Source organism: Gallinula chloropus (genome assembly GCF_964237585.1).
Source record: "Gallinula chloropus genome assembly, chromosome: 8".
Lineage (NCBI taxonomy): Eukaryota > Metazoa > Chordata > Aves > Gruiformes > Rallidae > Gallinula > Gallinula chloropus.
Window position 1 is genome coordinate 22,249,590 of NC_140093.1, and position 27,197 is coordinate 22,276,786.

Genomic DNA, 27,197 nt, shown 5'->3' on the forward strand with positions numbered 1-27,197 from the left:
TCTCATACCAAAGGTTTAACAACTGTCTAAGAGGCTTTTTTCAGTTGCAATTGACAGATGAATGCTGCTTTTTTCCAGGAACTGAGGTTTTGCTCAGCCAGCACGGATCCAGTGCTTCAGCTGACATTTGTTTTGGCACATGTTGTCAGCCTCAGTATTCTCCTCAGTGTCATCCACACTGGCTTGCTAAGCAGCTCCTGGGGTTTTCCATCTCTCCCTATATCCCTATATTCTGCAGCAGTTAGGAATTGCTGGAGTCCTGTGCTTGGGACGTAACAACCTGCAGCACTGCAGGCCGGGGGCAGAGCGGCTGGTTGCTGCTAGTAGAGAAGGACCTGGGAGTGTTGGATGACTGGTGACTGAGCATGAGCCAGCAGTGTGCCAATGGCATGCTGGCTTGTGTCAGACCTAATGTGGCCAGTAGGTCTGGGGAGGTGATTGTGCCCCTGTGCTGGGCACTGGTGAGGCTGCACCTCGAGTGCTGGGTCCAGTTCTGGGCTCCTCACCATAAGAAGGACACTGAGGTCCTGGAGCGAGTCCAGAGAAGGGCAACCAGGCTGGGGAAGGGGCTGGAGGGCAAATCCTCTGAGGAGCAGCTGAGGGAGCTGGGGGTGTTCAGCCTGGAGAAGAGGAGGCTGAGGGGAGACCTTCTCCCCACCTCCACTGACCTGACAGGAGGGTGCAGAGAGGTGGGTGATGGTCTCTTCAGCCAGTTTAATGTGTCCCAGGACAGCAGCAGCTGGTGGGACCGGTTGTTCCCCTCCCCTTGCCAGTTCTCCACCTGGGTGAAGAGGGTGCAGCTTTCTTGTGTTTACACCAATGTCATCACCTGAGGGTCTCCATCTTTTGTTTTCCATGCCTTTTCCCCTTGGACAGCTGCTTGTTCCTGTTCAAAGGGGCTATAAAATGATTCCACTGTTTTAAGTTAATAAAGGAGCCTGGTTAGGTCAGGCCTAACATGCTGTTCCCATTATGAGTGGTCATCCAGGGACATAAAATGTGAGGGTTCAAGGTCAGGATTTTGTAAAACAGACTTGTGTGTCTCAGGGGCTCCATTCCCAGTGCAAACCAGCATGGGGAGTTCAGTGTCAGGTAACACCACAGAGCACACAGCTTTCCTGACCCCAGGGGCATCCCCTGCGGGGTTTTCATCAGCAGATGAGGTGGTTGTGGATGGCACAAATGGTCAGTATGAGAGCAGGGAGAAGGTGAGATTCTACATCCTTCTGTAGTGCCCCAGAGCTGGGACTGTGAGTCAGACTGTGCTTTTGGAGAGAACCTGGGTGGGGAGCAAGTGACACTGAGTCACAGCCATGACCAGACACATCCCACCTCTCCCAGTGCATAACTGTGAATGCACTTGCAGTCTCTCCTCCAGCTGGACCTGGAGCTCCATGTCTTTTCCTTTTCCATGGGTTTTTTTCTGCCAAGCCTGTGGCTGTGCTGGCAGCTGTAGCCCACAGGCTCTACCAGCAGCTGCCCTTGCACTGGATGGGTGATTTCAGTGAGTCACTGTGTCTCACTGTCCCTTGCACTGTCCCTCACACGTTGTACCTCTCCAGGAACAGCTGCAAATCCTGCAGCTCCCTGCAGCTCCCTGCCTTCGTGTGTAAAACCCACCTATGAGCAGCAGACTTGTAGCATCTGTGCTCAATGAGCAGCAGGGTTTGTAGGACCTGGAGCCCCTAGAGCTGGGCTGTAGGCAGAGCATCTCTGCATGGGCAGGTTCAGGTGGACCCAAACTCTTGGGCTGCAGTTCCTGGGGGAGCAGGGTTGTGGTGGGAGCATCATGGTGCTGGGCAGGAGCTGGCACATCAGCTGATGAATGCTCACACTCTTCTTTGGGGTATTTCTGGTGATGAATTTCTAAGATAACAATCAGGCTACGTGCCTCTTTTGGCTCCTGGAGAAGCTATTGCCCAGGGGAAGTTCTGCAGCTTTCAACAGCGCTGCGCTGTGCTCCTCCATCCCTGCAGACCTGCAGGTCTCAGCAGGGATCCCACGGATGTCAGGTCCTGTATGGCTGTTTCCTCATATGGGATGCTTTTTCCTAATATGAGATGCTTTTCCCAACAAACTCTTTAAATGAGAGTAAGAGATGCCCAGTTTTGACAGATCCACCTGGTTCCCTGAGCTCAGTGACGATTCCAAATGCATGAGGAAGCATGAAGAAGATGAACAGTTGAGTGTGGGCTGCCTCACACCATTGGCTTTGGAGAGTGAATGATTGTTATGTAAGGTTTAAAGCAGCAGAGACTCAATTTCCCTAGTTCCAGGTTTAATTTAAGGGTGGCAGCGCCTTTCTGAACACTACAGGAGGTGACCCAGGCTGACCTACCCCAGCACTGCATGGCTGTATGTACACTGGTGATGGACAGGTAGGTTTCTGCCTTTTTTTTTTTAGTTAATTTTAACTTTCTGTGTATTTATTTCCAGATTCTGTTCAGAGTTGTGTAGCAAATCTGTTCTTCAGCTGTCCCCTGAAGGGCCACTACTGCCTGTACAGTAAATCCAGCTTCACCCTGGTCAGCCAGCAGCCCCCACTGTGGATCCACATCATGTTCCTCTTCCAGCAGGTGTGTGCAGTACAAACTGGTGGTACCTCTGTCTTGTTGAATTTGTACTGGGGGAAAATGGTTTTGATGGTTAACCTCTTTAAAATGCTGTTAGTGCACGGTGCTTTGTGACCCCTGCCATTTCTCACAGCTCACTGGGGGAGCTGGCAGTGATTTGGAGTTTATGAGGTTTTGTGTTTAATCATAGGATCATAGAATGTGTGAGGTGGGAAGGGATCTTCCAAGGCCATCTTGGCCCACCCCTGCAGTGAGCAGGGTCACCATCACTAGAGCAAGTTGCTCAGAGCCCCATCAAGCCTGACCCTGAGTGTCTCCAGAGATGGGGCCTCTCCACTACATCTCTGGGCACCCTGTGCCAGGGTCTGACCACCCTCCTATTGAAGAACTTTCCTTCCCTATTCCTCCACACTCAGGTGCCCACCCCATCCCCCCGTGCCCCTGCTGGGTCCTCCTTCCTTCAGACACTGCCCCAAAACACCAGTCCCCCCCTTTTCCCATGCCTTTCCCTGCTCCAGGCTGAGTGATTGCATCTGTCCCACTGCAGCTCCTCTTCCCAAAGCTTTGCTTTTGCTCCTTACAGTCCCATCAGCTTGCTCCAGCTGTGCCAGTGCTGCCCTCTGCCAAGGAGCCTCCAGCAGCATCTCCTTGTGATGCTGGAGCCAGGCTCAAAGCAATGCAATTCAGTTCTGTGTCTTTGCAAACATGTTGTAAACACATCACTTAAAATGCTTTTATTTGGGGGTTTTATTAAAAAAAAAGATTCCTCTTGTGTTGCACAGAGCGTTTGAGTTTCATGTCAGATAATTCATGTTCTTCTTTTGTTCAAAATCCTAAAGCTTTTAAGCACTGGATATATCACTATTATTAAATTAAATACCAGGCATTAATTTCAGCCTTGGGATGATGTTATTTAAGCCTGGGAAATTATACAATAGATTAATTTGGCATAAAACATCTTTACAGGGTGTTAGCAGTAAGTTCAATGAAAGGCTGGTGATAAAAACATGGTTTTCAACAGATTAACAGACCAGTTTCTGAAGATTCTGATAGTTGTTCCTGTATTTTTATGCCTTTTTTGCTGGTCACTCCACATGCTGCTTGACACTGAATCCCATGAAAGTGAAAGCTCAGAGAGGGACCTTATTGCTCAGCTCCCCAGGACAGATCCAGAACTTCATCACCCAGGGGACAGGAGATGGGACAAGGGGAAATGGCCTCAAGCTGCCCCAGGGCAGGGTCAGCTCAGATGTGAGGGGAAAGTTCTTCCCTGGCAGAGTTGTGGGGCTGTGGCACAGGCTGCCCAGGGAGGGGGCTGAGTCCCCACCCCTGGGTGTGTTTAACAGAGGGGTAGATAGGGTGCTCAGGGATCTGGGTCCGCACAGGACAGGAATGGTTGGACTCGATGATCTTAAAGGGCTTTTCCAACCTTGTGAGTCTGGGATTCTGTGACCCCACTTTCCTTTTTAAACCCATCAGTTGAAACAGTTCTGGTTTGCAGCCCTGGGACAGAAGCTGTGGAACAGCAAGTTATTAGTGGAGGGTGGTCAGAAGAGACACGTATGTCAGCAGCGGTCCGAGGATGGTCTTACAGCTAAGTGATGACTAACAGAGGGGAAAAAATGAGCATAAGGGGTGGCTAGAGAGGTTATTTGGTAGATGCAATGCTCAGTTTCACAGATTTATTCATTAAAATGATTCTCTGATGCTGTAGGATGGATTTTTTTCTTTTTTCCTACTCACAGTTTCACAGTCTAGATTCAGATTAGCTGCCTTAGAAATTCATCTAGCTAAACACAGGCTTGGATTTTGTGGAACTGGTCACATGCACCATTAGTTCCCCCCATCAGTCTGGAAGATTACTCTTGCAAAGCTGTTTACTGTCTCTGGGATTTTAGTGAGTGCTATTTCAAAGCTATTAATCAGGCTTCTTGGAAAAGGATGCTGGAGGATTGTAAAACAAATATCTATTTATTCCTGAACATCTCCATCCAGCTCAATTGGATGAAGGGAATTGTCAAACATGGGTTTTAAAATGCTTTCCCTCAGATTGGTGTATGTGTGGAGATGTCTGACTGAATGGGATTAATTTGCAAAGGTTATGGCTGATTGCAACCCTGGAGTTGTGTTAGAAACACCACCTGAGCCCCCCAGGTAATGCTGCACTGGAGTGGGGACTGCAGCTCGAGTGAGGAGTTGGGGATCCCCACATCTGAGAGCCAGCTTATGGGCCTGTTTTACTTGGGCACACTGGAGCTCCAGCTAAGTACTTCAGCTGCTATCGAAATCCTAGCCTGACACATCCAAAAGCATTAGGACTGCTTTTGTGTTCAACACCAGCTTAACTTGAGTCCCTGCCAACATCTGCTAGTCCAAAGTGGGAGCTGGTGGGGTGTGAAGGAGTTTGGGGTGATTAGAGAGCTTAGGAAGGGCCCTGCCTTGGTGGGCAGGGTTTAGATGCAGCACATCACGCACACAAAGTCTGCAAAACGTGTCCAACACCCTAGAAATGTGATTGTTCTCCAGCACAGGGGTTGCATAATCCTACTACTGCTCAGATACCAGCATCTGGCCTGTTTTGTGAGCTTTCATCACTCCATGACAGGAACAGGATCTATTGAGTTCCCAAAATAGGGGAGCTGGAAGATGAGACACTGATCTCTTCCCTGGTCTGATGGATTAAACACTGAACAGAAGTGTGGAAGCTCTGGGGGCTGTGGATTGCCTCACAGCCCTCAGAGGATGAGACAGGCAGATGGACTACATCTGGAATGAAGGGCTTGGACGTTCAATCTTGGTCTCCACAAGGTGTCGCAGGGTTTGCTTCCTCAGCTTTGGTTTTGCTTGTTAATGCAGAACCTGAGTTTGTCTTTAGAGCAGCTTCCACTTGGTTCACTGAGAAAAGCCCCACTGAGCTTTCTGGGGGTGAACCCAATCCCTGCCCTAAGGAGGGTTTCCTTTAGCTTCTCCAGTCCCGAAAACTCTAGCTGGAGCATTCCCAGCTTTATTTCACTTGATGGACAGAGCTGCTGCCATAACCTGCAGGTTTCATTCCAGAAGCTCTTCCCATCACTGATAGAGCTTCCAATTTTGTGAAGTTGTGTTGCTGTCTGGCCTTCTGGCACAAACCTTGTGTTTTAAAGTAGAACCCCCTGTAGACACTGCGAGTAGAACAAGAGCATTTGATGCTGCCTCCTCTCTTCTATGAAAAGATGATTGAAACCTCAGCAAGGGATCTAGGGCAAAGAAAACACATACATAAAAGCGCTAAATTTAGTTCTCCCCTGGGACTGCGCTACCTAAAAATAACTTGTACGTCAGCTCCTTTCTGGGCACTGTCCTGTCAGATTCCTGCACTGACCAAAGCTGTCCTGCTGCTTATTGCTGTACACTCTGCAGAGTAACTCCAGGGTGATGCTGGCTGTCCCCTCTTGTACGCCACCAGTAAAACTGGACTTCTATGAAAGTCATCTCCCACAGGTCTTCACCCTTCTCCCAAAGGACTTCTGCCAGTTTGTTTTCACCTAAGCTTTGCCAAACTGTGCCTGACAAGAAAGCTGAAGTTTCCTAAATGTTTAGGAAGGATCCAAAACCTTATGGGGTTGTAATATTTAACAGATACTTTTATTTTTCCTGGACTATGCTTGAGTCATGGGAATCCAATTTCTCTGCTCGCTGTTCCCACTACTACTGCTACTTTGACATTCCGCCTCAGTTCCTCTGTCAAAACAGCTTCCCTGTGAAAGCTTCCCTGACCAAGCTGTTCTGCTTGCACCTCAGCAATAAGGCTTACAGGGTACACCACAAAAATATTTTTATTGGTAGCTACACCCCCTGAATGTTTTTGGACAGCATGGTGCAGTTACAAGCCACTTGCTGGAGCAGAGCCCACGAGTGGTGTTGCCCCAGGGTACCCAGTGTTAATGGAACAGCAATCACCAATTTGTGTGGAAAACACAAACACCCATCAGGAGCCACAAGCTATTTAATGCCTCAAAGGCATCCACCAGAGCGAAATCTGTACGCTCTGAGACAGAAGGGATTCGTGCATCTAGGAAAACCACCCACCACATGGCTGTAAAATTAATATTAATGTAGAAATGCATATTGAAATTTAATAATCTGCCTAGAGACAATAGCAAGGAAAGGAAAAGATGAACCAAAAACTTCCTGGTGTGCTTTGCAATCTGGAAATAACAAACCACCCTTTGAAGATGAGCACATGGGAATAAATAATTGATGTGTAGTTGTTAGCAGTAAGTGCACCCATTGCTTCGATTTCATCCACTAATGTAACCTCAGCAAGCACCTCAGTTTGTGGGTTTAGCTTCTGTTCTTGGTGGTTTCAGACCTTTGCCCAGGAATGACTTCTGATGGATACAGGTGCCTTTGGCAGCCTCGGTGGGGGAAGCGGGGATACAGGGACTTGCAGCAGAAACCCTGGGGGCTGCTTAGAGATGTCCTGCGTGGGCTGATTGGGGGTTCTGCTGAGCCTGTGAAGGTTTTGTGGCAGCAGTTTCTCAGTAAGTGCTCTTTCTTAAACGCTATACTCAGCTTTAAAGCCCTTGATGGACTGGTCTGGGGGATAGATGTTTTTACTTCCAGGAAAGAAGTACAGGCAAACACAGTATCTTCGCTCCCTTGCAGCTGCAAGTGGTGGGTGGCTGTGCTGAAGTCCTTAGCAGCTTGTTATTCCTGAAAGTGGCATGTGTACATACATACAGGGGAATGTCTAACCTGGGCAATTTGAAACAGATCCAACTCGAGCAGTGACTGAAAAAACCCAGCCAGCTCTTTGTCCCACGTTACCGCTTCACCCACCTCACCGCATTTCCTGGTTTTCTGGGTCATTCAGACACAGCACTATCAGGTTTTGTGAGCTGCCTGGGCAATGGTGTGGATGTACTTTGGTGTGAAGCTCCTCCGAAAGATGTGCTTCCCTGTAGTTTGATGGAATTTGAGAAGTCATTCTCCAGAGACTTGCTATTTCATGTTTTCCTTCCCATTGGGATGACAAATATTGTCAAAATTTTGGGACTCTGCTCAGAGTTAATGAGGGAGAAGGTTGTCTTGTGTTTCTGTGGGTTTAATTCTTCCTCCAGCTGTACTTTTGAGGCTTTCCAACACCTTTCTCTTTGCAGCAGAAACCGTCTGCCACCTCAGCTCCCAGAGATGGTCTAGGAGGAAGAGCCTGGAGAAGGTCCCCAACGAGCTTTCCTGATGGGGTCACTGGGACTCTTCTGGGTGAGAATACATTGTGCTGCAGGGTTTCATCACGTATAAATGAAGGCAGCTGCACTGCTCACAGCCTTCATTGGCCGGTCTGGCTCTTGGCTCCACAAATAGGTAAATACACTTCTAAAAAGAGATGGAATCGCTCTTGCTGTCCTCTTACATAGTGGCAGATTTCCAGAAGCAAGGGCTTTACCTAGCTGAGTGCTGAGGATTCAGAGTCGTTTGTTCACTGGGTGTTACAGGGAAATTATTCTTTGGTGCAATAACCTTGTAAGTTAATGATGAAAACAAACAAACAAAGACATTAAAAAATATATGTATATATTTCTCAAGCTTCAGCTTTCTCTGCTTTGAAACACACGTAGTATCCGTGCTTTTGATTTCAGCAGAGATTCCAATCGTAACTGCAGTCCTTTGTTAATTGGGTCAGGTTTATACTGCAAAGTGAAGTGAGACTTTGAAGGTACAGTGTAATCCCAGCCAGAGAGACCCTCTGCAAGTCAGTCTGTTCCCTCCTGGAGGGTGACCTGTTTGCTTCGCCCAACATTTTTTGGAGGTATTCTGCACCAAGGTGCTCTCCATCTCTGTTTTGGTGTTGGGTTTAGGGTGGTTTGAGGGGGGGGGCATTTTTGGCAGAAAATCTTTAGAAAGTGTTTTTTGGGTTGGGGGGGTGGGTAATTATTTTTTAAACCTTTTTTTAGAGGCATCTGTGGCTTTTATTTTGTTTTCTTCCAAAACTCCCATAAACTTCCCAGTGTTTGATTAGGGAAGTGTCTTTGAGTAGCAGCAAAACCCTTATTGGTGAAATCAACCTCTGAGGAAGCAGCCAGACAAGTTTTCATGAGAAACAAAGCCACAAAACAAGGTTACTTGGCAAAACTCCCCTATCTAGATTCAAACTCCCCAAATGTGGTGGCAGCTGGTGACCCTAGCCTGGCAGCCTGGGGCAGGCGTTGGTGTGAGTCATCAGCAGATTTGATTAGCTGTTGGGGTCTCTTCCAGAGACGGGTGTGTGTTCCTGGTGGGATCCAGGCCCTCAGCTGAGACAGCTGCCACAGGGCCGGTGCCACCTTGCCCCTGCTGCAGTGTGCAGCAGGACCTGGACGAGGACTTGTTGCTGGAGTTGGCGGTGGCTTTGTTGCATCTCAGAAGTGCCAAAACGCACCTGTAAAACTACTGCATGTGTGTGGAGTCTTTATATTCAATTACACTCCAGGAATGGTCCTGAAACAAGCACAGCTGTAATGATATTGTAATATGTATTAGAAACTGACTTGTTTTGTAGGAAAAAGATGTCCTTGTGCTAAGTGGGAGCTCGTGCTGAGGTCGGGGTCTCTATAAGGTGAGGTGGGATGGGGTCACAGGGGGCAGGACTGGGGGAGAAAGAGGTGCCTGCCTTTTTCCTTCATGTGTGCACACAAACTTCACACATCAGTGAAAGAAGAACAAGCCCAGGGGAAACAAAGGAAGTAATTTTGGCTGGTGTCAGCACTGCTTCATTGATTCAGCACTACAGGGAATGGGTAAAGGACCGAAATCCAGGCTAGCACTTGGCTTGTGCACAGATTGCTGACTTTATCTGGGGACATTTGGGTTTTCAAAACGATTTTTTCCATCAATTTATGTTTGTATAATCCCTTGATTACTAAGCAGTAGGGAGGGAAGAGAGCCAGCAGTGAAACTTCCAGACAGGGCTGCAACAGTCATCCTGTGGTTTTATTTGACACAGATATTACCGACTGCGTAGCAATACGGAGAGCAGAAATGACTAACTCCTTTCCAGCTTGGTTTCGGGTCTGTAGGAGCCTGTTCCCTGACTGAGCCTGCTTAGATCTGACCACTATTGGTCTGCTGTGGCACAGGGATTTTGGGGAGGTCTGACAGGTCACCCACAGTTGGGACAGCGATGCACTAAGAAGCACGGTAGGGATCACAGTAATGGGGTCACTGATGAAAACCACATTGGTCGGTTTGATTTGTATTTGACTAGGGGAAAGAGAAGAACTGTGTTACTGGTGTTACTGTGCTTGGCTTAAGCTCTCAGAGGGGTTGGTTCGATACCCATTTTGCTAGGGGTTTTGCTCTGTGTGAGCGGAGGGTGGCTCTTGCGTCAGGGTACGGAAACTGCCAGTAGCAGAAGAAATAGGGATTTCTGATCTTACAGATTGTTTCTGTGGCCTCTCTACAACTGCACAGTCCAACACTGATAGCTGGTGTCTCCAGCATCAAGAGAGTCCGAACCAGCTTCAATAATAATCTCTGCAAGCCAGGCTCAGACGGCCCTTGCTACTGGCAGCCAAGGGAAAGGGCGTGCTGTTGTGTCAGCAGAATCACTTGCTCAGGAAAATGGCTATTGAGAAGTTTCACACTGGTTCTACATCAGTTGCAATTGTCCTTTTTTTAAGGAGAAACTGACGTTTCACAAGCTTGGCTCTGGCTGTGCTGCTCCCAGGCCTGGGAGCAAGGCTCAGCACGGCGGTAAGCCGGGAGAGCGCTCGCGGCTGTTGGTTTGTTTGGGTGCTCCCCCCATCCTGGTAAGGGATGGCAAGATCTCTTCCATGTCCCGGGCAGTTTCATGAGATAATTTAGTTTTAAACCTAAATAATAAAGGAGGAGAGAAAGAATTGTTGGTGTCGTGGGGGAGGAAAGTTTGAATATCCTCGCCCTTCTGTAATTCTCCTTGAGGCACTTTTGCTTTCAATTATGAGGCTCCCCTGGTCAGCCAAGGAAACATGAGACCTTGATATTCATATCCAAGGCACATGCAGAAAAAGCTTTTGCAAATCTAAACAAGCTCAAGCAACCTTGAAATGTTGCTGGTACGTCATCAGCGGATGGTGACTCGGATATACCACACGGCTCCAGGGCTGTGCTGAGACTTTGGCTGTCGGATCGACTTCTGTAGACAGCCCGAAGCAAAGAGCTGTGGGATGCTGGCAAGCGGTACTGTGGGCTTTGGCTTTAGCTTTGTCTTGATAGCTTCCAGGGACAGTAACAGCACAAGTCTGGCCCAGGTAAGGTGTCCACAGTGGCTGGCCCATGGAGATTGGAAAATCAGCCCGGGTTGTTTCTGGCTTAGGGCAAACAGGAGTGATGCCGCTGCAGGGATTCAGTGTAGGGTTACCCTGGCCATGCGCTGAGCTGCTATAAAGTCTCCTTCCCTTCTGGTTTAGTCAAAAATCTAGACCTCAATCTACTGTGCAAGAATTTAAAACAAAAATCTCAGTATTTCTATAAGCTTCAGTATACCAAATATGCATGGAAAATGTGCTTTTATAGCTTCATCTTTTCCTTGCTGGAAACTGAGCCTCTGTTTCTCCTAGAAGGGATCTTTTCAGGTTTCTAGAACTTGTGCTGCCTCTGTTCTACTTGTTCCCATGCTAGGACCAGTCATTTGATAGCTACATTACTTTTTGTATTCTATTCTAGAGAAACACCTCAAGATGGTGATCCTGCCTGCCCCTGTGATTAATTTGCCTGTCTGTTTTCATTTGCCATAAGTGGGGAACTTACACGTCCACCCTCCTGTTGTAGGAGCAGAGATGCTCGCAAAGGCGGTGTTTGTGTGGCATGGCACTGGCTGACATGGGTGAGGGACTAACACAGCAAGCAGAGAGGACAGGTTTAAACAGAGGTCACTGTGGACACAGCAGATTCCTGGCTGGTGTTGCTGACACATACTGTGCAGAAATAACAGACTCATCACATTGCTGGGAAAGTAAAATATGTGCTTTCAGCAACGGCTGTGGAAATTGCCCAGTAACATCCAGGGACCCGAGACCCAGGGCTGCCTGAGAGGTTTAGCCATGAAGCTCCTGCTGGGATTAATTCCTGAATCCCCAGGTCAATCTGAGAATCACAGCTGAGTGACTATGTTTTCTTGTGTTTATTTTTGATTTTATCTTGTAAAACCACCTTAACATTTGGAGCTTGGAAAGCTGAAAAGGACACTCACAGGACTGGAGGATGATCCTTTATTCTGAGGCAGAATAAAGGGAGATAGAAGGGGGAATATATCCGTCCAACTGGGTATGTGATGAGCACTCTGGCTTATGTGAGCAAAGCTGCTGTGCTTCTCCAAAACGGGCTGCACAGACCCCACTGAGCTGTGGCAGCAGCTGAACCCCCTTCAGACATCACACATTGAGAGAGAGAGCCCGAGAGCCATGAAATCAGATCAAGTTGGTTATACTATGCTCTGGTCAATTAAGAGCTTGAATATATATTAGAGAACCAGACTATAACCTACTAATGCTGCAATTAAATTGCACTGCCTGTACGTTAAAGATCAATCCAATTTCTTCTAAAGTGGGTGTGAGGCTTCCTGATGGTCCCCACGTACCAGCTTATGCCCTACTCTTAAGAAATGATAGATGTAGGTAGTGGGTTTGCAGTGGATGTGTTGGATGCTTCAGGGGAAGCTCTTTGAAGTGTTACACTGCCATCTGCTCTTGGTGAGGCTTACAACTTGGGTCAGGAGATCTGTGGGTGTGCACATCAACACATCTGTGTGTTGCCTGGGACGAGCTGCAAGGTGCTTAAAATGAGATCAGGTGTATCCTGAGCACAAAGCAAGTGGCCAAGGGAGCCTGGTGAGCAGGGACAGGAGGTCCAGGGTCCATGAGACCTCTTGGCATGAGAACACGCCTACCTCTGTGAGCATGGGCCTGTTGAGCAAAGGCCAAGCAAAAAGAAATAGAAGCCCAGCAGAAAACTTCAAGCAGAAAGTCAACAAGGTGCTTGCAGAGAGGAATGAAGTTACCCTCAGAAGCTATTGCTGGGGCTTAATGAGAGTTTCCTTGAAGCTCTGGAGCAGCAGGCAGAGATACAGTGGCTCATTTAATAGCACTGCATGGCCTCTTCACGTAATAAAAGAAGTTTTGCCTGGAAAGGAAATGCTGGTGTTCATCAAGGAAACCAAATGGCTGATGATACCATCCAGAAATGTTGCAAGATCAGGTTAGAGTGTTAGTTTCAGGAGCAGAAAGTGCTCTTACTCTCACTGCTGGGAAAGCTTCCTTAGGATTTCCGGGAAGGAGGGAGCGTGTCTCCAGGTGATGGGCAGAGGGCTGTGCTGGCAGTGGTCATGTTTCTTCTGTGGCTGTGGCATTCTTGGCACTTGGGATCTTGCCTGGGACTAAGTGTAATTTTATGGATAATGGGACACCTTGAGCACAGGGAGGAATAAAACATCTGTAAGGAATTGGTTTTGCCTCAAACCACTAATTAACTAGGATTCCATCCTTTTTGGGGTGGGGGGGTTCCACAAAAGAGGTGTAGCCTGAGGGAGCTGAGCTCAGGTTTGGAGTCATTTGGAGGTGCTTTGCTTTCCCTGTTTAAGGTTTCTGGTCTCACCAACACTGCCCCATGCACATTTCTTGCCCAAGCAGACATTCAAGACCAAGTGTCCATTGATTATGCAGCTGAGAGATGGCATCCATTCTTCTCAGAGCATGTGAAAAGGTCAAGAAACCTTCAACAAGATGAATACTTTTTTATTATTGGTGAGCAATGTATTCTTCTTGCCAAACTCTTTCCTGCCTTTTTCCTACTCTGTTTTACCCAGTTATTGAGGCACAGTTTGGGTTGACCTGAGCATCTCTAAGTGTTGCTTCATCCTTTCCCTCTGGATGTTTCTGCAAGGCAGTGGGTGTGCTTCTAGGCTTCAGGGTGCTTAACTGTGTAAGGCAGAAAATACTTACAGGCTGAAGGAAGGACATCCTTTGGAGTTATTAATCTGCACAGCACAACTATCAGTGAGCGTTAACATACTTAAGCACTACTTATGCTTGCACTGGTTTAGTTCCCCTCCTGCATCTTTCTTTGATGCTTTTATCAGCAATGCTTGGATGACAGCACATTCTTCTCATTGTGTGTGTGGGGGTTTCTCAAGCATTATGTGATGTCTAGGTGTAAAATCAAGCATTAGCAGAATAGGAGCCTCAGGATACATTTACCCAAGACTGTCCCAGGGTGTCTTAGGGGTGTCCAGGTGGGCAGGGTCATTCCTGGCATACAGCAAAGCCCAGACCTGGTGGCTGCTGCCAGCCATGAGAAGGGTGTCCCAGTGCCTGCTCTCCCCAGGGGACATCCTGCACTGTCTCCTAAAGAACACAGATAATAGCTGTGCCTGCAACAGCAAATCAAATGAATTAGTGATGCCATATGTGACAATAGGCAGGTATCTCTGTATGGGAGCTCCATGCCAATGTGCACCAAGTGGGACTTTTGCAATTGCAGGATGTCTCAGAGAAGGCTCTCGGGCTTGCAGTGCTGAACCTCTTCTCTGAGGTGAAGAAGGACCTCTCCACGTGCACCCAGAGGGCTGGGGATCTGGTGGTGAGCCTCTTGTTTCTTCCAGGGCACTCTGGTATGGTATTGGATCATTTTGTGGGGTGAAACCTGGCTGCTAAAATGGAAAAGCCTGTGGTGTTTGGGGTAGAGCTGCGTTAGGCTTCAAATGGCTCCAAACTCCAGGCTAGTGGACTGCTCTCCACTCAGCCCTGCACTTGTCTGAGCTCGAAGAGTAAGTGGGAGCCATTCCAGGTGCCCCTTTGGGTGCAGGTGTGCTGGCAGGGCAGTCACAGCCCTCCTGTAAAGGTGAGGCAGTGAGTGTCTTCCAGATTTCAATTTTTCTGGTATTTTTCTCTGCCAAGCCCAGACCAGTCGCCAGACTGAGGGTTGATGGGTGGGAGGGTGTTTTCCCAAGGAAAAATGAGAGGTAACTGGGATTTCCCTTGTTGACCCAGGCTGGAGGCAGGGGGGTTAACCAGTGTTTCAAGGGCTGCTATGAGGGGTGCACCTGTAGATAGATAGGGATGGGATTTGCTCACCTGCTGAGCCTCGTTGGTAATTTCTTTTTGCCCTGTGCTAAAATGACTCAGTCCTGCGGGCAGGATCCTCCCTTCTCATTCCCACAGCATGCTTTCCCTGCACAGTGGTCACGGGGTGAAACTTGGGGCAGAGAATGGGGTGCACAGAAATGCTGCCCGGTGCATAGTGCAGCATGGACGGGAGCCTGGGCTGGCCCTGCAGCCCTGTAGTACCCCAGGAGGGTCACAAAAAGCTGGAGGGAGAGGCAAAGGAAGTTTCTGGTGCTGGCAGGGGGGTGCTTGGGGCTGTGCAGCTCAGCTGCAGGCACGGCTGCTCCCTGCTGTCCTGCGAAACAGCTTCCCGAGCTGCAAACACCCCAGCGCTTCACTTCTGAGGCTTTGAAGCACTTGCTGAAAAATATTTGAGCTAGAGAAGGGAAAAATAATAGTTTCCCAGCTGCTTTGTTTTCAACTAGAAGAATCCTTAGTGTGTTCATCGGATTGCACTTCTGTTGGATAGGTCTCTGCTGCACACACACACACACACACAGTGGCAGAGCACGAGGTATGTCCCTTCCAGGCTTGGGACAGGCTGAGGGCAGTGGCAGTGCCCTGCTGCCAGAGCAAGCCCTGCGAGGAGTCCCAGTTCCCCGGGGTGGCAGTGCTGCCCCTTGCTTCAGAGCCGTCCTGTGCCCCTCGCCCTACGTGTGCTTTGTATTCCCACAGGTGTCTGACCCCCTCGGGCCCAGTTAGTGCTGCCAAGGCAGAGGTGCTCCAGCTCTGAACGTGAGCACTTAAGGGCAGGAGCACCTTTGGGAGAGATGACCTGAGACGTGCAGCTCCAGTGACAGACCTGGTACCCCCGGCTCTAGTGAGCAGCCTGCCAGCTGCCACTGCGTGGGGAAACGTGAAAGCATCCCACGGCTGTGTTTTCACCAGGATTGAGGTCAAATGAAGCAAAGAAACCCAATTCCTTGGTTATTTTGTGGATGGGTGAATTCTTTTTGTTTCTCAAGGCAGTTTCTCTCTTCAGTCACAGGGCTGCACTGTTACCACAGGCTCCCCTGGGTTCAGCTATCTCAAGACTGATTCCTCTGGCATCTGCAGTGTTTCAGTACTCAATCTGTAATGCTTCCTGCCTTTGAGAACGTGTTTGTTCTGGGTAAGTACTGCAGCAGCACTAATTGTCTAGGTAAGTGCCTGGGGACCGGTGTAATTACCTTTTCCCCTTCTTGTCTGGGGAAGGGATTGCCGTCAAACTGTGGTTCTTCCCCAGTCCCTCTGCCCGAGCTGCGTGGAGCTATTGCACCAGCATTAGAAACCGTGGGACTTGCCAAGCGACATGATGATGTTAATAGGTAACACAGTAAAGACCTTCCTGCAGTTGTTTTTCCTTCCTGTAACGCTAGAGGGACCAAGGGGGCAGAGAGCAGATGACGCTGTGCCTAGGTGCCGGCTTGTCCTGCCTTGTCCGTGGTTACCGCTGGAGCAAGGGGGCTCAGAGGGCAGCAGGTGGTGAGGACCGTACGAGCCCCGACATGCTTTAAGAGCCCACACGGGGTCAAGGTGCCCTCACGGCCAGGAAGGCCAATGGCATCCTGGGCAGTATTAGAAGGGATGTGGTTAGTAGGTCAAGAGAGGGCCTTCTTCCCCTCTGCTATGCCCTGGTGACACCGCACCTGGAATATTGTGTCCAGTTCTGGGCCCCTCAGCTCAAGAGGGACATAGAACTCTTTGAAGGAGTCCAGCCCAGGGCCACCAGGATGATGGAGTGGAACACCTTCCTTATAGGGAAAGGCTGAGGGACCTGGGGCTCTTTAGCTTGGAGGAGACTGAGGGGTGACCTTATTAATGTTTATAAATACGTGAAGGGTGAGAATCAGGAGGACAGAGCCAGGCTCTTCTCAGTGATGGCAGCGACAGGACAAAGGGCAGCTGGTGCAAGCCAGAGCAGAGGAAGTTCCATGTAAATATAAGGAGGAACTTCTTCAGCCAGTGTGTCTGGGAGGTGCTGAGGGGACCAAGCCTCACCTCTGGGGCTCTGCTCTGCCCACGCCAGCACGCTAGCCTGTGCGTTGGCAGTGGTGCTGATGGCGTTGGGACTTTCCCATGGGCTGCTGGTGCTGTGCACCTGTCCCCGGGCTGGTGTGCCAGTGCAAGCTGGAGAACAGGAGATGGGGCTGCAACCCTGCCAAAGAACCTGACTTCTGATGGGCTTGGCTGCCTCACTGTGCTTCTCATCTCCTCCCCACGGGGAAGGATGCTCCGGGACAGGAAGGGGAACTGAATCTCTGGAAACTGAACACATTTGGAGTCTTGAGGCTTCTGAACTTCCCTCCAGCCTCAGGAGCTTTGCGTCACTGCACTATGGTAGTTTCACACTGCTGTGACTCAGCCTGGGGCAGGAGTCTGCACAGAAAAGCCAAGTATTGAGCCCAGGTGCGGGTCCATTAGGACGGATGCTGGTCAGTAAGTTGGAGGTGGTATGTCAGATTGATTTGTCAAGGAGATGACAGAAAGACAGCCTGTTAGTGAACTAAGGAAAAAAAACCCTCCCAAAACTAATAGAGTGACACAAAGGCTGGAATCGATTATATTTGCATTCTGACACTTCACTCTGCCCAGCTTGCTAACAGCTCTGAGCCCTGTGCTCAAAAGATGATCTCAGTTTCCAGTAAGCATTTTCAAGCTTCTACATGCTGACTACAGCTGTTCTGAAGGGGGTGGGGGGGCAGCAGAATGGTTGTCTCCTGCAAGGGTCATGGATGTGGTGGAGGAGTCACCACTGTGTGTTGCTTTCAGTGAGTCAGTTCTGGTGTCCAGTGGGGCGCTTGGGATGCATCCCATGTTTGGCGAGATGCTTTACCCAAGCAGGTATGTACCTGGGGACTTTCCACCCTGCACCTTGGGCTGTGTGCACTGCCAGAACATGTCCATAAAGATCTCTCTACTTCTGCAGGACATCCAAGGGTGAACCTGATGCCACCTATCAAGGATTTGTACTAAAAGAAACCCCAGACCATCGCTTCAAGTCACCCGTGAATTGTTTGCATCGCTGAAGTTCCTCTGGGGAGTCCTGTCCGTGCACACTGCTTCTGTGACTGGGATGGTCTTCAAGCAGTAATTCAATACACACGACCAAGCTTCTCAAACCAGCCCTGGCACTTTGGAGGACACATCCAGCTTTCCTGTGCTGCCCAGCTTCATATGCTGGAGGGTTTCCCGGGCTGAGAGCAGCCGCTTCACCCAGAGCACAGGAACAGCTTGCCCCATGCCCTCTGACCCTGCTTGGGTACCTGGGAGCTCCAAGGGCAGTGGGCTACACAAAGTAAGAAGCGGCTGTTGGGTTTGCTTTTCCTCTTCTCACAGCTTCTCAGGCAGGTTGCTGGCCATCTCCAAGGCTCTGCTTTCATGTCTGTTGTTTCTGTTAACCTCCAAGTCGACCCAAGCTGAGGAATCGCCGCTTCCTGCTGTGGCATGTAGCGTGGATGAGACCCTGCTGACCCATCTGAGGCCACACACTTGGCCACAGGGGATGTAACACTCTCTCAAGACTCTGCTAACAAAGCTAGGGCATTTATGAAGTGTCCTCTTTGCAGCAAATCCCAGGCAGCAGGTTCCTCTAGCCGCTCCCTTTTGGGAAGGGGACTGGCACAGGAGGCAAAGCCAGCTCCTCACCCAAAGCTCTGTGCAGGAACCTCAGGGAGAAGCAGGGAACCAGCTGCAAAGAGACTGACATGTCATGGTGGTTTTGCAGCCCAGCAGCCTCTCCCTGGGTACAGCAGCTGTCTCTGCGTCCCCCCGGGTCCTGCTTTCAGCAGGGGGCATGAAATCAGTATCGAAGCAGAAAGACAATTAAGAGGAAAGCTCAGTGTGTCTGAAAGCCTAAACACCCCTCATTTTCTAATGGTTGTTTTCAGTATTCAGATATGCTCTCACCAGCATGCTGGAATACATTCAAGCTCTTTTGGGGCCCATTTGAAATGGCTCAGAGCAATCAGCCCCTTCCCTCTGCCTGTTCGCTGCCATCCTGAAATGAGATGAAAACAGGTCCTCTGCTGGTGGTGGTGATTTTCTTCAGGTTTAAGGGAACAGGGAGCTTGAAGCAAGAGGGTCAGACCTGTCAGCTGTTTGCCATCAGCACAGGAGAATACGAGAGCCTGGACTGATTTCAAAGATTTTAAGCATCTCCGCACAACTCCTGTGCTGACAATCATGTCAGAAACCAGGGCATGACATACAGATGTCAAGTGAAAGGATGTAATTTTTCATGCCTGGCTGAAACTGAACACCCCGATGTCCCACTGCAGTTTAACTCCTCAAAGTGGTGCAGGTAACCTCAGTGACAGGAAGCCATTCGTGGCAGGAGCTGAAAGCAGGATAAAAGCTTTAAAAGGCATTGCCTATAACTTGGGCTCCTACAAAAGCACAGATGTCTGATGCTCAATGCCTTAAATACCTAGCTTGCATGTGACTTGCACTCTGTCTTTTGGGGGTTTCTTTGGTTTTTCCCTCCCTCTCACAGGTGCCAGGGATTTTGCTGTTCCTGTACCTTGCTGCCATGGGGAAAGCTGAGCAGCAGCAGCATCGTCTGGGAGAAGCTTGTGCCACAGCAGGGACCGCTCAGATGTATCAGACAGCACAGACTTCCCACAGGGGCCAACTCTCCATCCAGGTTTTCTTGCTGTTTCTTGCCCATGGAGGAGCTTTGAAGAGGAAGAGCCTCTCCATAGAGGTACTACCTGCTCCAGCTCTAGCTGCTGGGAATGACTCGCACCAAGCAGCACCTCTAAATGAGTGATTTTAGCTTCAAAAGATGGAAAAATGGGCCTCCTGTGAGCAACAGCCCCCGCCTGCGCTCGGGGTACAGGTCTGTGGTGGTGCAGGAGCAGTCGCTGTTCCCAGTGAGGGGTGACCAGAGAGGACTGAGCTCACTACCCAGGAACACAGTGTATTTGTAATGAGATGACGAGCTGGGAAATTATGATAATTAACTCAAACATCTCCACTGATTTCACTTAATTCCACCCAACATCCCTGAGCAATAATAAGCTCAAGTTAAACCTTCACATCTGCAAACATATCTCAGAGAGTGATCTTGATCTAATTCCCTCGTATCTTGCAGGGGCTCGCTTCTCAAGCTGAGATAAAGCCAGCTGGATCCCGTATCACCCACGGATCTCGTACCCAGCCCAGGGTGGGGGCCAAGCATGGAGCTCTGTAGAGGAGCAGAAGCTCACTTTCCTGGGGGAAAGCAGGCAACCACTTGCTGGCTCTTGCCAGGCATGACAGAGGGGCTGTCATGCTCCTGGGTCGTCCCCACCATCGCTGTGCCACAGTCAGGCAGCCCCCAAGCGTGGGCTGCTCCCCTATGGCTTGTGGCTGCCCGCAGATGTGTGTCCCAAGAGCACAAAACCCTCTGTGTCTGCATTTCCAGCTGCCTGATGGTGCTGACCTGTCGGTGTTCAGTACCTGGTACAGCATCAGGTGGGTAAGTGCTATTAAAAACAAATATCCCTTATCCTGGCAGTTAATCCAGTGTATGGGTTGGCTTTGTTCTGTGTGCAAGGAGTAAGCTTTGTGCCACAAGACTGCCTCCCAGTTTGTATTTGCTCCACTCCAACCTCTTGCTTTGCCTGGATCCTGCCAACAGCTGGGTTGTACATGACTTGTCTGTTTTTGCAGGGTCTACACTGATCTTCAGAATTCCCAGCTCCCACACCCCCAGTGACCGTACAGCCTCCAAAGCTGCAGGTGATGCACAGCTCTCCAGAGGCTTACAGCAGATTCAAGGCCTAGGTCCAATCTCATCAAGGTAGGTAAGTCCCTTCTCACTTTAATTACGGGTAATTGGGAGATTCTCAAGTGGTTTGGCAAAATTCCTTCACCCGCAAAGCTGTCAAAGGGACTTCCAGCTCTGCTCACACTCAAGTGCAACTTTCAAAGCCCTGGTAGACAGGAGCCTGTCACCAAGACAGTGACAGGACAGCCAGCTTCCAAGGGAGGCAGCACCTCTTCCGAAGAAGTTAGAGGTGGAAAATGGTAGTCACTGGTTTCTGCCTGGTTGGGGGTCACAGCACAGAGGTAGGTGAGGAATCTACTTACCTGCTCTATAGAGCACAGTAGCTTCCCATATGAATAGACAATAATGACAAAGGGGATTACGAGGCAAATGATGAAAAGACATATGATGTAGGAGGCATTGTTAGTGTCCTCTGAATGCCAGTTCATGGATTATGTTGTCCCTGGCCCTTCTGGCCCATAGCTGCTCCAGCTGAAAAGGGGAGGCACAGTCCAGACCAAGAAGTACATCCAGGACAGGGTGATGCCTGCCCATGCCTTCCTGTTGTTTGTGGTATCGGTCTCTGTTCTACACGTCATGGGGCAGTAACGTTCATAAGAAAGCACAGCCAGGGAGATGGGCAAGATGATGCCTGTATCAAACCACGTGTCTGTTTGCATCAGTGGCTGAAGTAAGGCTTTGCTCTACCTCCCAACATGGTACTTCAACTGAAGGATGAGGCTCTGGAAACATGGTGGGCAAGGGCTGGGGCTGGAGGTGTCCCCCCAGCAGTGAGCAATGCTGAGAGCCTGACCTCCCTCTCTGACAGTAAGGGAGTCTTTCAGCAAGTCTGATATAAACAGTGAATAGTAATTAGGCAGATGTGTCTGCAGGCGTACATATGTGTGTGTGACCTGCAGCAAAACCCTGCTTTCTCTACCAGATTTGGTGCCTGGTGCACCCCCACAACTGAAGGACTAAAGACTAATATCTACATTTGCCCAAAGTCCAGGGCTTATCCAGCTCCACAGGCTTCCTTAAGCATCCCTGCTTCTGCTTGACATCAAAACATTTGCTCTTTGTTTCCTGCAGTTTATGCTTTCTCCCAGATATTGTTTCTTTCTTCCCCTGCCAGAAAGGTGTGTGAAGAACAATAAATATCCACACCTGTCTTCTGATCTCCTCACACAACCTTCCCCATCGCTTTCCAAATACACACAGCAATATTGAAACATGTGCAGATTGGGCAGGAAGCAGGACAAAGCTCCCCTGTCCCTGCCCTCTCCCCAGACACTACAAACTGCTGGCACTTTGTGGATGTTATCACAGAGCTCTCTGAGTTTTGGAAACACTCTGGTGTGCGTCAGCAGGGCCACACAGGGGTGTGGGAGAGAGACATTTATAGGTCCTGCGGTTGGGGTTCTGTCAGCAGATATGAATGGGATATGAAAACCACTTAGCAGCAAATCAAGAGATTGCTGCTGCATGCAGTAACGCTGTGGGAGGGAGAGTAACTTCTAATGTTGTTGTTCGAGCTCATCATTTCCCCCCACGCACCTCCCACTTTGCATTTTGGAAGTGATGCAGTCAGGCACCACTGTGTAGTTGGAGGTGCTGGTAAGCGGCAACATACTCTGGAACCTTTCCTTCAGTGTGTCGTGGTATTACATGCAGAAGCCTGGCTGCTACCCTGTGTAACTGCACAGGGAGAGAGGTGGCAGCAGACACCCGAACCGCAGCTGCAGATGCTGTATTTTCAGGGTGGGTGTAAGTGCTGTGAGCATCTCCAGAAGCAGCAGTGTGCAGCCTGGATGCGACACTAAGCTGTTTGCCTCTGGTCGCTCAGGTCTGTTACCGAAGGGCAGAGCCATGGCTCTGCCAGCAGAGCTTGTGTCCCCTGTGTGCACTGCTGGGGTACAGCCCTGCTGATGTGTGTCACTGCTGGGGGTGTCAAAGCAGGCATGGAGAGACTCGGTGCTGGGAAGCTTGGGTATAGAAGATATTGTCAGATTTAGCTCAGGGCAACATTGCTCTAAACTTCTGTTTCTGTAACTTAGGCAGAGCCTAAGTTAACCTCCTAACCTTTGGGAGGGTGACACAGGGACAGGCCTGTGTACCAGCTGTCCCCACAGTACCCTTGCCACCTCCACCACATCTTGGGTCTCCTTCCAGGCACCTGGCTGGCCAGTGAGGAGGGGGCTGGGTAAAGGCAGGTGCACATGGTGGATGTGCTTTCCCTCTCACCACCCTCCCTGCCTGGGCAAATGCAGTGGCCCTGTCTGGAGTAACACCAGTCCCCAGGTCCTGGAGCTCTGTGCTCCACCCTGCATCCCAAGTCCCTCTGTACCGGCAGCATCCTGCGGCTTCCTTTGCCCCCACCTCACTCCCACTGCCCTGGGGTGTGCGATGCCGTCCTGGCCTGCCCAGTGCTGCCTGCTGCCGCAGTTGGGACCTGGGGTCAGCTAGGAAAACCACAAGCTTGGGAAGCAGTTGTGGGTTGAGGCTCCGCGCTGCCTGCTCCACTCTCATCCTTTGAAGTCTGAGAGTTCTTCCGTAACCCCACGGGGCAGCCTGCCCGAGGCCGCTTACTATCGCTGCCTGGCGGGTGTTCAGCTTCTTCCAGAGCAGCGACTGGAGCTGGGACAGTCGAACCGCGGTCCTACGCCGCCGGCATACTCGGGGGTCCGCCCCCCCGGCACAGAGACGCGCCCGCTCCCCCCGCCCCGCTCTCCTGTCCGCACACGCTCAGCCCAGCACCCCCCACCGCTGGCTGCGGGGCCCCGGGGCCGCCCCGTCCCTCCTCCCCGTGCGGACGAATTCCCCGCAGGCTTCCCCCGGTTCCGGGGGGCCACTCACCGCAGAGGGCGCTGGCGACGCCGTGCCAGGCGCAGGCGCCCCCGGCGAGCCCCGGCCCCGGGCGGCGGCCGGCCCCAGCGGGGTGCTGAGCGGTTGATGGGGGAGCGCAGCGCCCGGGACCGCCGGAAGAGCAGCGGCACCAGGGGCTGCTGCAGGAGCCCAGGCTGCCTACGCCAGCCGCCCGCAGGGGCTCAGGCACGGCCCCGGCTCCCGTCCCGGGTCGCGGGCACCGGCCGCGGCCCCGCGGCTGTGAGCGCCGGCGGCGACAGGCACCGGCATCCCCGCGGGGCTCCCGCCTCGCCCGCGCCGGGCATCGCTGCCCCCGCCGCGCCGGCAGCCTCTGCCGGTCCCCCCGAGCCGGCGGGGGCGGTTCTGCTTCGTTCCGCTAAAGGGGAGAGCGGGCAGGGTTAGTGCCTGCCGTGCTCCACCGTGTGGCCGTCAGCAGATGCTCCTCCCTCCGCCCTCTTCGCCCCGAGAGCTGAGGCCGGGCGCGACCTCATCACAGGTGTGAGTCGGGAGCGCGGCCCGGAGAAGCCGAGCCTGCTGCGCTGCGGGCCAGGGACGGAGGGAGGAAACGAGCATCCTTCAGCGTCCCGCCCTGCGCAGCACCCACGGCTGTGGCTGGAGACCTCCCAGAGCAGACGCTGCTCTGGAACATCTCATTCTGTGAGGAAAGTGTCATAGTTTGGGGAGCTGCTGCAAAGCTGGGAATGCAAATAACGTCAGGTCAGAGCAAAAGTCTGCTGTGTTCAGGCATGGAGTGGCACAACACACAGAGCACATGTAGGTACAGCACTAAGTGATGTGTGTCTCAGCTTGGCCTGTCAGAGTAAAGCTGTGAAGAGCATGGGCTGATCCAGAATCTCCTGTCATTCAGGGAAAGGGTGAAGCTTGAGCCACCAACCAGCCATGCAATAAATTGTTTCTCATCAATTAAAATCTCTTAAAATGCATAGCACGTTTCCTGTGGCACAGGTAGGTTCTGGCCATACCCCATCCCTCAGAAAAGAGTGTTGTCTTGTGTCTTAAGGTGCTGTCGCAGGGGAATAAGAATTCACACTGTTCTACCCATAAAGGATTTGCTCTGTGTTGGCAAATGAAAAGGGAATTTGTCTCATTTCATGTAGTTTTTTTGCTGGGAGCGATTAGTATGGAAAAGGAGGGAGTGAAGGATGACTGTTTTCTCTGCCTCTCATTTGTCTCTTTTTATCGGATGGTTATTACAAGGAGGAGGCATTTCACAGGCTCCCTGCTTTGAATGATTTTTTTTTTTAAATGAAAAATATGGAAGCAATAACATAAATATTAATAGAAGTAAAATAAATATTAACATGAGGAAAATTCAGGTCCCATGGGCTTCCTGTTGGAAAGGGAACTTTGATTTTAGATGAAAATGGGCTGCAGCCTCCTCTGGCAATAAAGCCAAAAGGTTGTTCCCGCTGGCCTGGGAGGTTTCAGGCCATTTACTGAACATGTACCAAATAATCATGTTGGTAACACAAAATTGCTTTGAACGGACCGTGTCAGTTTTAAGTGATGCCATTTTCTCAGTGAGTGTCACGTGTGATTTCAGCCACGTCCCTGGGTGACTGAGCGCGGTGCTGTGAAGCACCGTTGCCTGCCAGTGAGGTACCAAGTCCCTTCGCTGCGATAAGTGAAGAGGAAAGGAAGGGAGCGAGACATTTAGGCAAGGCAGAAAGGCATCCAAGGAGCATGTGGCACTTTGCAGAGGGGGAAAACTGGGCTGCTTGTGTAGGACCTGTGTCTGAGCATCCTTGGTTGCTCTTGTTTTGGGGGTCCAGTCTGCGTCCCAGGCTATTTGAATCTCCTGGTCACATCCCACTGCGATGCTGCCTGCGGGACTGATCTTCCTAAACTCTGTTCTTGTCATTGATTTGGGCACTTAATGGCAGAGAGAGACCTGTTTCAGTATGCTCTGTAAGGGCCTGCAGCTTAGTGAGCTTCAGCTGGGTGGAAGTGTCGAGGTGCTGAAGTTCCTTGGAGGAGCACATCTTGGGTTTCGGAGGCAGAAGCGAGGTATTAGCTGGCCCCTTCTTGTAAGGCATTTGGCATGTGTTTTCAGGGGTAAGTTAGAGGTAAATTTAAGACATGTTTTCAAGCAGATGTGCATCTTGTTTCACTTCAACTCTCTTTTCCGTTTTATTTTAAAGAAGTGAATCTTGCTGCAGAGCTGCTGCTGCAGGGCTGTGTCTGGAGCTGGGGCCAGGGCTGGGGCAGGGGCTGCAGCTGGCAGCAGATTTTTTCTCTGCAGTTTGTTTGAGTTTGCCTCTGGTTTAACAGTGGCAACATGATGGCACGGGGCCATCCCTAATAACATGTGAATGTGATCAGCAGAGAAATGGGTGTTTCGGGGTGCCTGACTCTGGGCTGTGGGAAGGCTGCTTGAAAATGAAATCCAGGCACAGGATTATCAGGACACCTGGACCTTAAGCGTTCCTGGGATGTATCAGCCAGGTGGAGGGTCTCCTGAACCCCAGCAGCAGGTACAGGCTTGGCGGAGCAGGGAAGAAAGTGGTTTTCAGATCGACGTCTTGTTGAGGACTGTCTTCTGTGGCACCCCAGTTTTACACAGGGACAGATAAATTCTTTGTCAGGCAATGAGCTGCCTGTAGCCACTCTTGCAGGCTGGCTGACGTGGCTGGCATGGCCAGCATCTGCATGCTGGAGGCGTGTGGTGGCCCCACGGCCACTCCCGCAGCCGATCATCGTGGGTCAGGGAGCGCAGGACGTGCAGCTGCTCAGGGACCCGAGAGTGCTGGGAGGCACAGAAGAAGTGATCCCAGGGGTTATGCGGTAGGTCTGGGGGCAGGATCCCACCCACCCAGGGTGATGGATGCACGAGTGGCTGTGCTGCAGCTCAAACCACAGCATGAGCAGCTGGGCTCTGCACAGGCAGCTTTGCTGTTGAGTATCTGCATCCAGCTAGTATCCCAAAACGCATTTCCCACACAAATATTTGGATAATGGCTGGAAAGGGGCAGCCTGAGGTGCACGGAGCCCTTGGCTGGTGTTTGCCAGTCATTGCCTGCATAGTGGAGGTGTTGAACAGGTTTCACCCAGAGTGTGGAAAGCTGTCAGAGCGACATCCTGGTAGGGTGTAGGCACAGCATGGGGTAACCCAGAGTAACCTCTTGCACTTCTGGGCTGATCTGTTTGACACAATACCACAGAGCACACCTTGCAGGGACACTGCTGTGGCAGTACTGCCCAGCACCAGGGTTGTGGCTGCAGGCAGTCCCCAAGGGACAAAGACCCACCAAGGGACCCCCATGGCGATGGTGTTGGTGGGGGCAGTGAGACTCTTGCAAGCCCAGGGACTGACAGTGGACCCAGACAGCAGCTGTCGATGGCAATGAGGTCAGCCACACTGGGGGACCTCTTTTCTCTCTTATTAATGATAGGAGAGGTAATAATCTTCCTACTGGACTGATTGCAGCCAGTGAAAATACCACAACTCCCGTTGCCAGTATCTGAAGGATTACAATGTAGTGAAAAAAGAGGCTTATGTGCACAGAGATGGTTGCTTTGTACATGGCTTGCTCTCGCCCCATCTATCCTGATCTCAGCAAATCATGGTGTAATTAATCCCAGAGGATTAAATGCTGCAGGGAGAGGCACGGGACATGGTGTAGAATGGAAGCTCTGTTTGGTTTTGACTTCAAGGGAACACAGGTTGTCTGTCATGACGAATGCATCGCCTGCTCCGTTTCCTACCTGCCAGCTCTTGCTTGCTGCTCTGGGAAACCAATGTAATTTCCCCAAAGGTTTAGCAGCCTGGCCACTCTCTGCGTGTCTCCCTGGCACTGCACGGCTGGACCTGTGTGGATTTGGATCTGGTTCTTTGGGTCGTGGCTGGGGAAGCTGGGGTGATCTCATGCCTTCTCTGTCCTGGCTTGCAAAACACTGGTAAGGTCACCC

The 27,197-nt window shown here is 50.8% G+C and overlaps 1 protein-coding gene and 1 pseudogene across 2 annotated transcripts in view; one reads left to right on the forward strand and one right to left on the reverse strand.

The window, feature by feature from the left end:
* Positions 1-15,982, forward strand: part of LOC311194472 (ventricular zone-expressed PH domain-containing protein homolog 1-like) — a gene marked incomplete at both ends in the record, with an annotated part of 43,419 nt that extends 27,437 nt beyond the window's left edge. The window contains 4 exon segments of the mRNA XM_084267579.1: positions 2,437-2,576; positions 14,049-14,147; positions 15,728-15,782; positions 15,897-15,982. Of these exon segments, the coding sequence (XP_084123705.1) occupies positions 2,437-2,576; positions 14,049-14,147; positions 15,728-15,782; positions 15,897-15,982 (380 nt within the window).
* An 83-nt stretch (positions 15,983-16,065) lies between these two features.
* LOC311194473 lies at positions 16,066-26,830 on the reverse strand (annotated as a pseudogene). The gene is made up of 5 exons: positions 26,702-26,830; positions 25,964-26,034; positions 23,259-23,643; positions 20,726-21,054; positions 16,066-16,161 (listed from the first exon to the last, which is right to left on the reverse strand). The product of its transcript is annotated as an uncharacterized misc_RNA (transcript).
* Between the last annotated feature and the right edge of the window lie 367 nt (positions 26,831-27,197).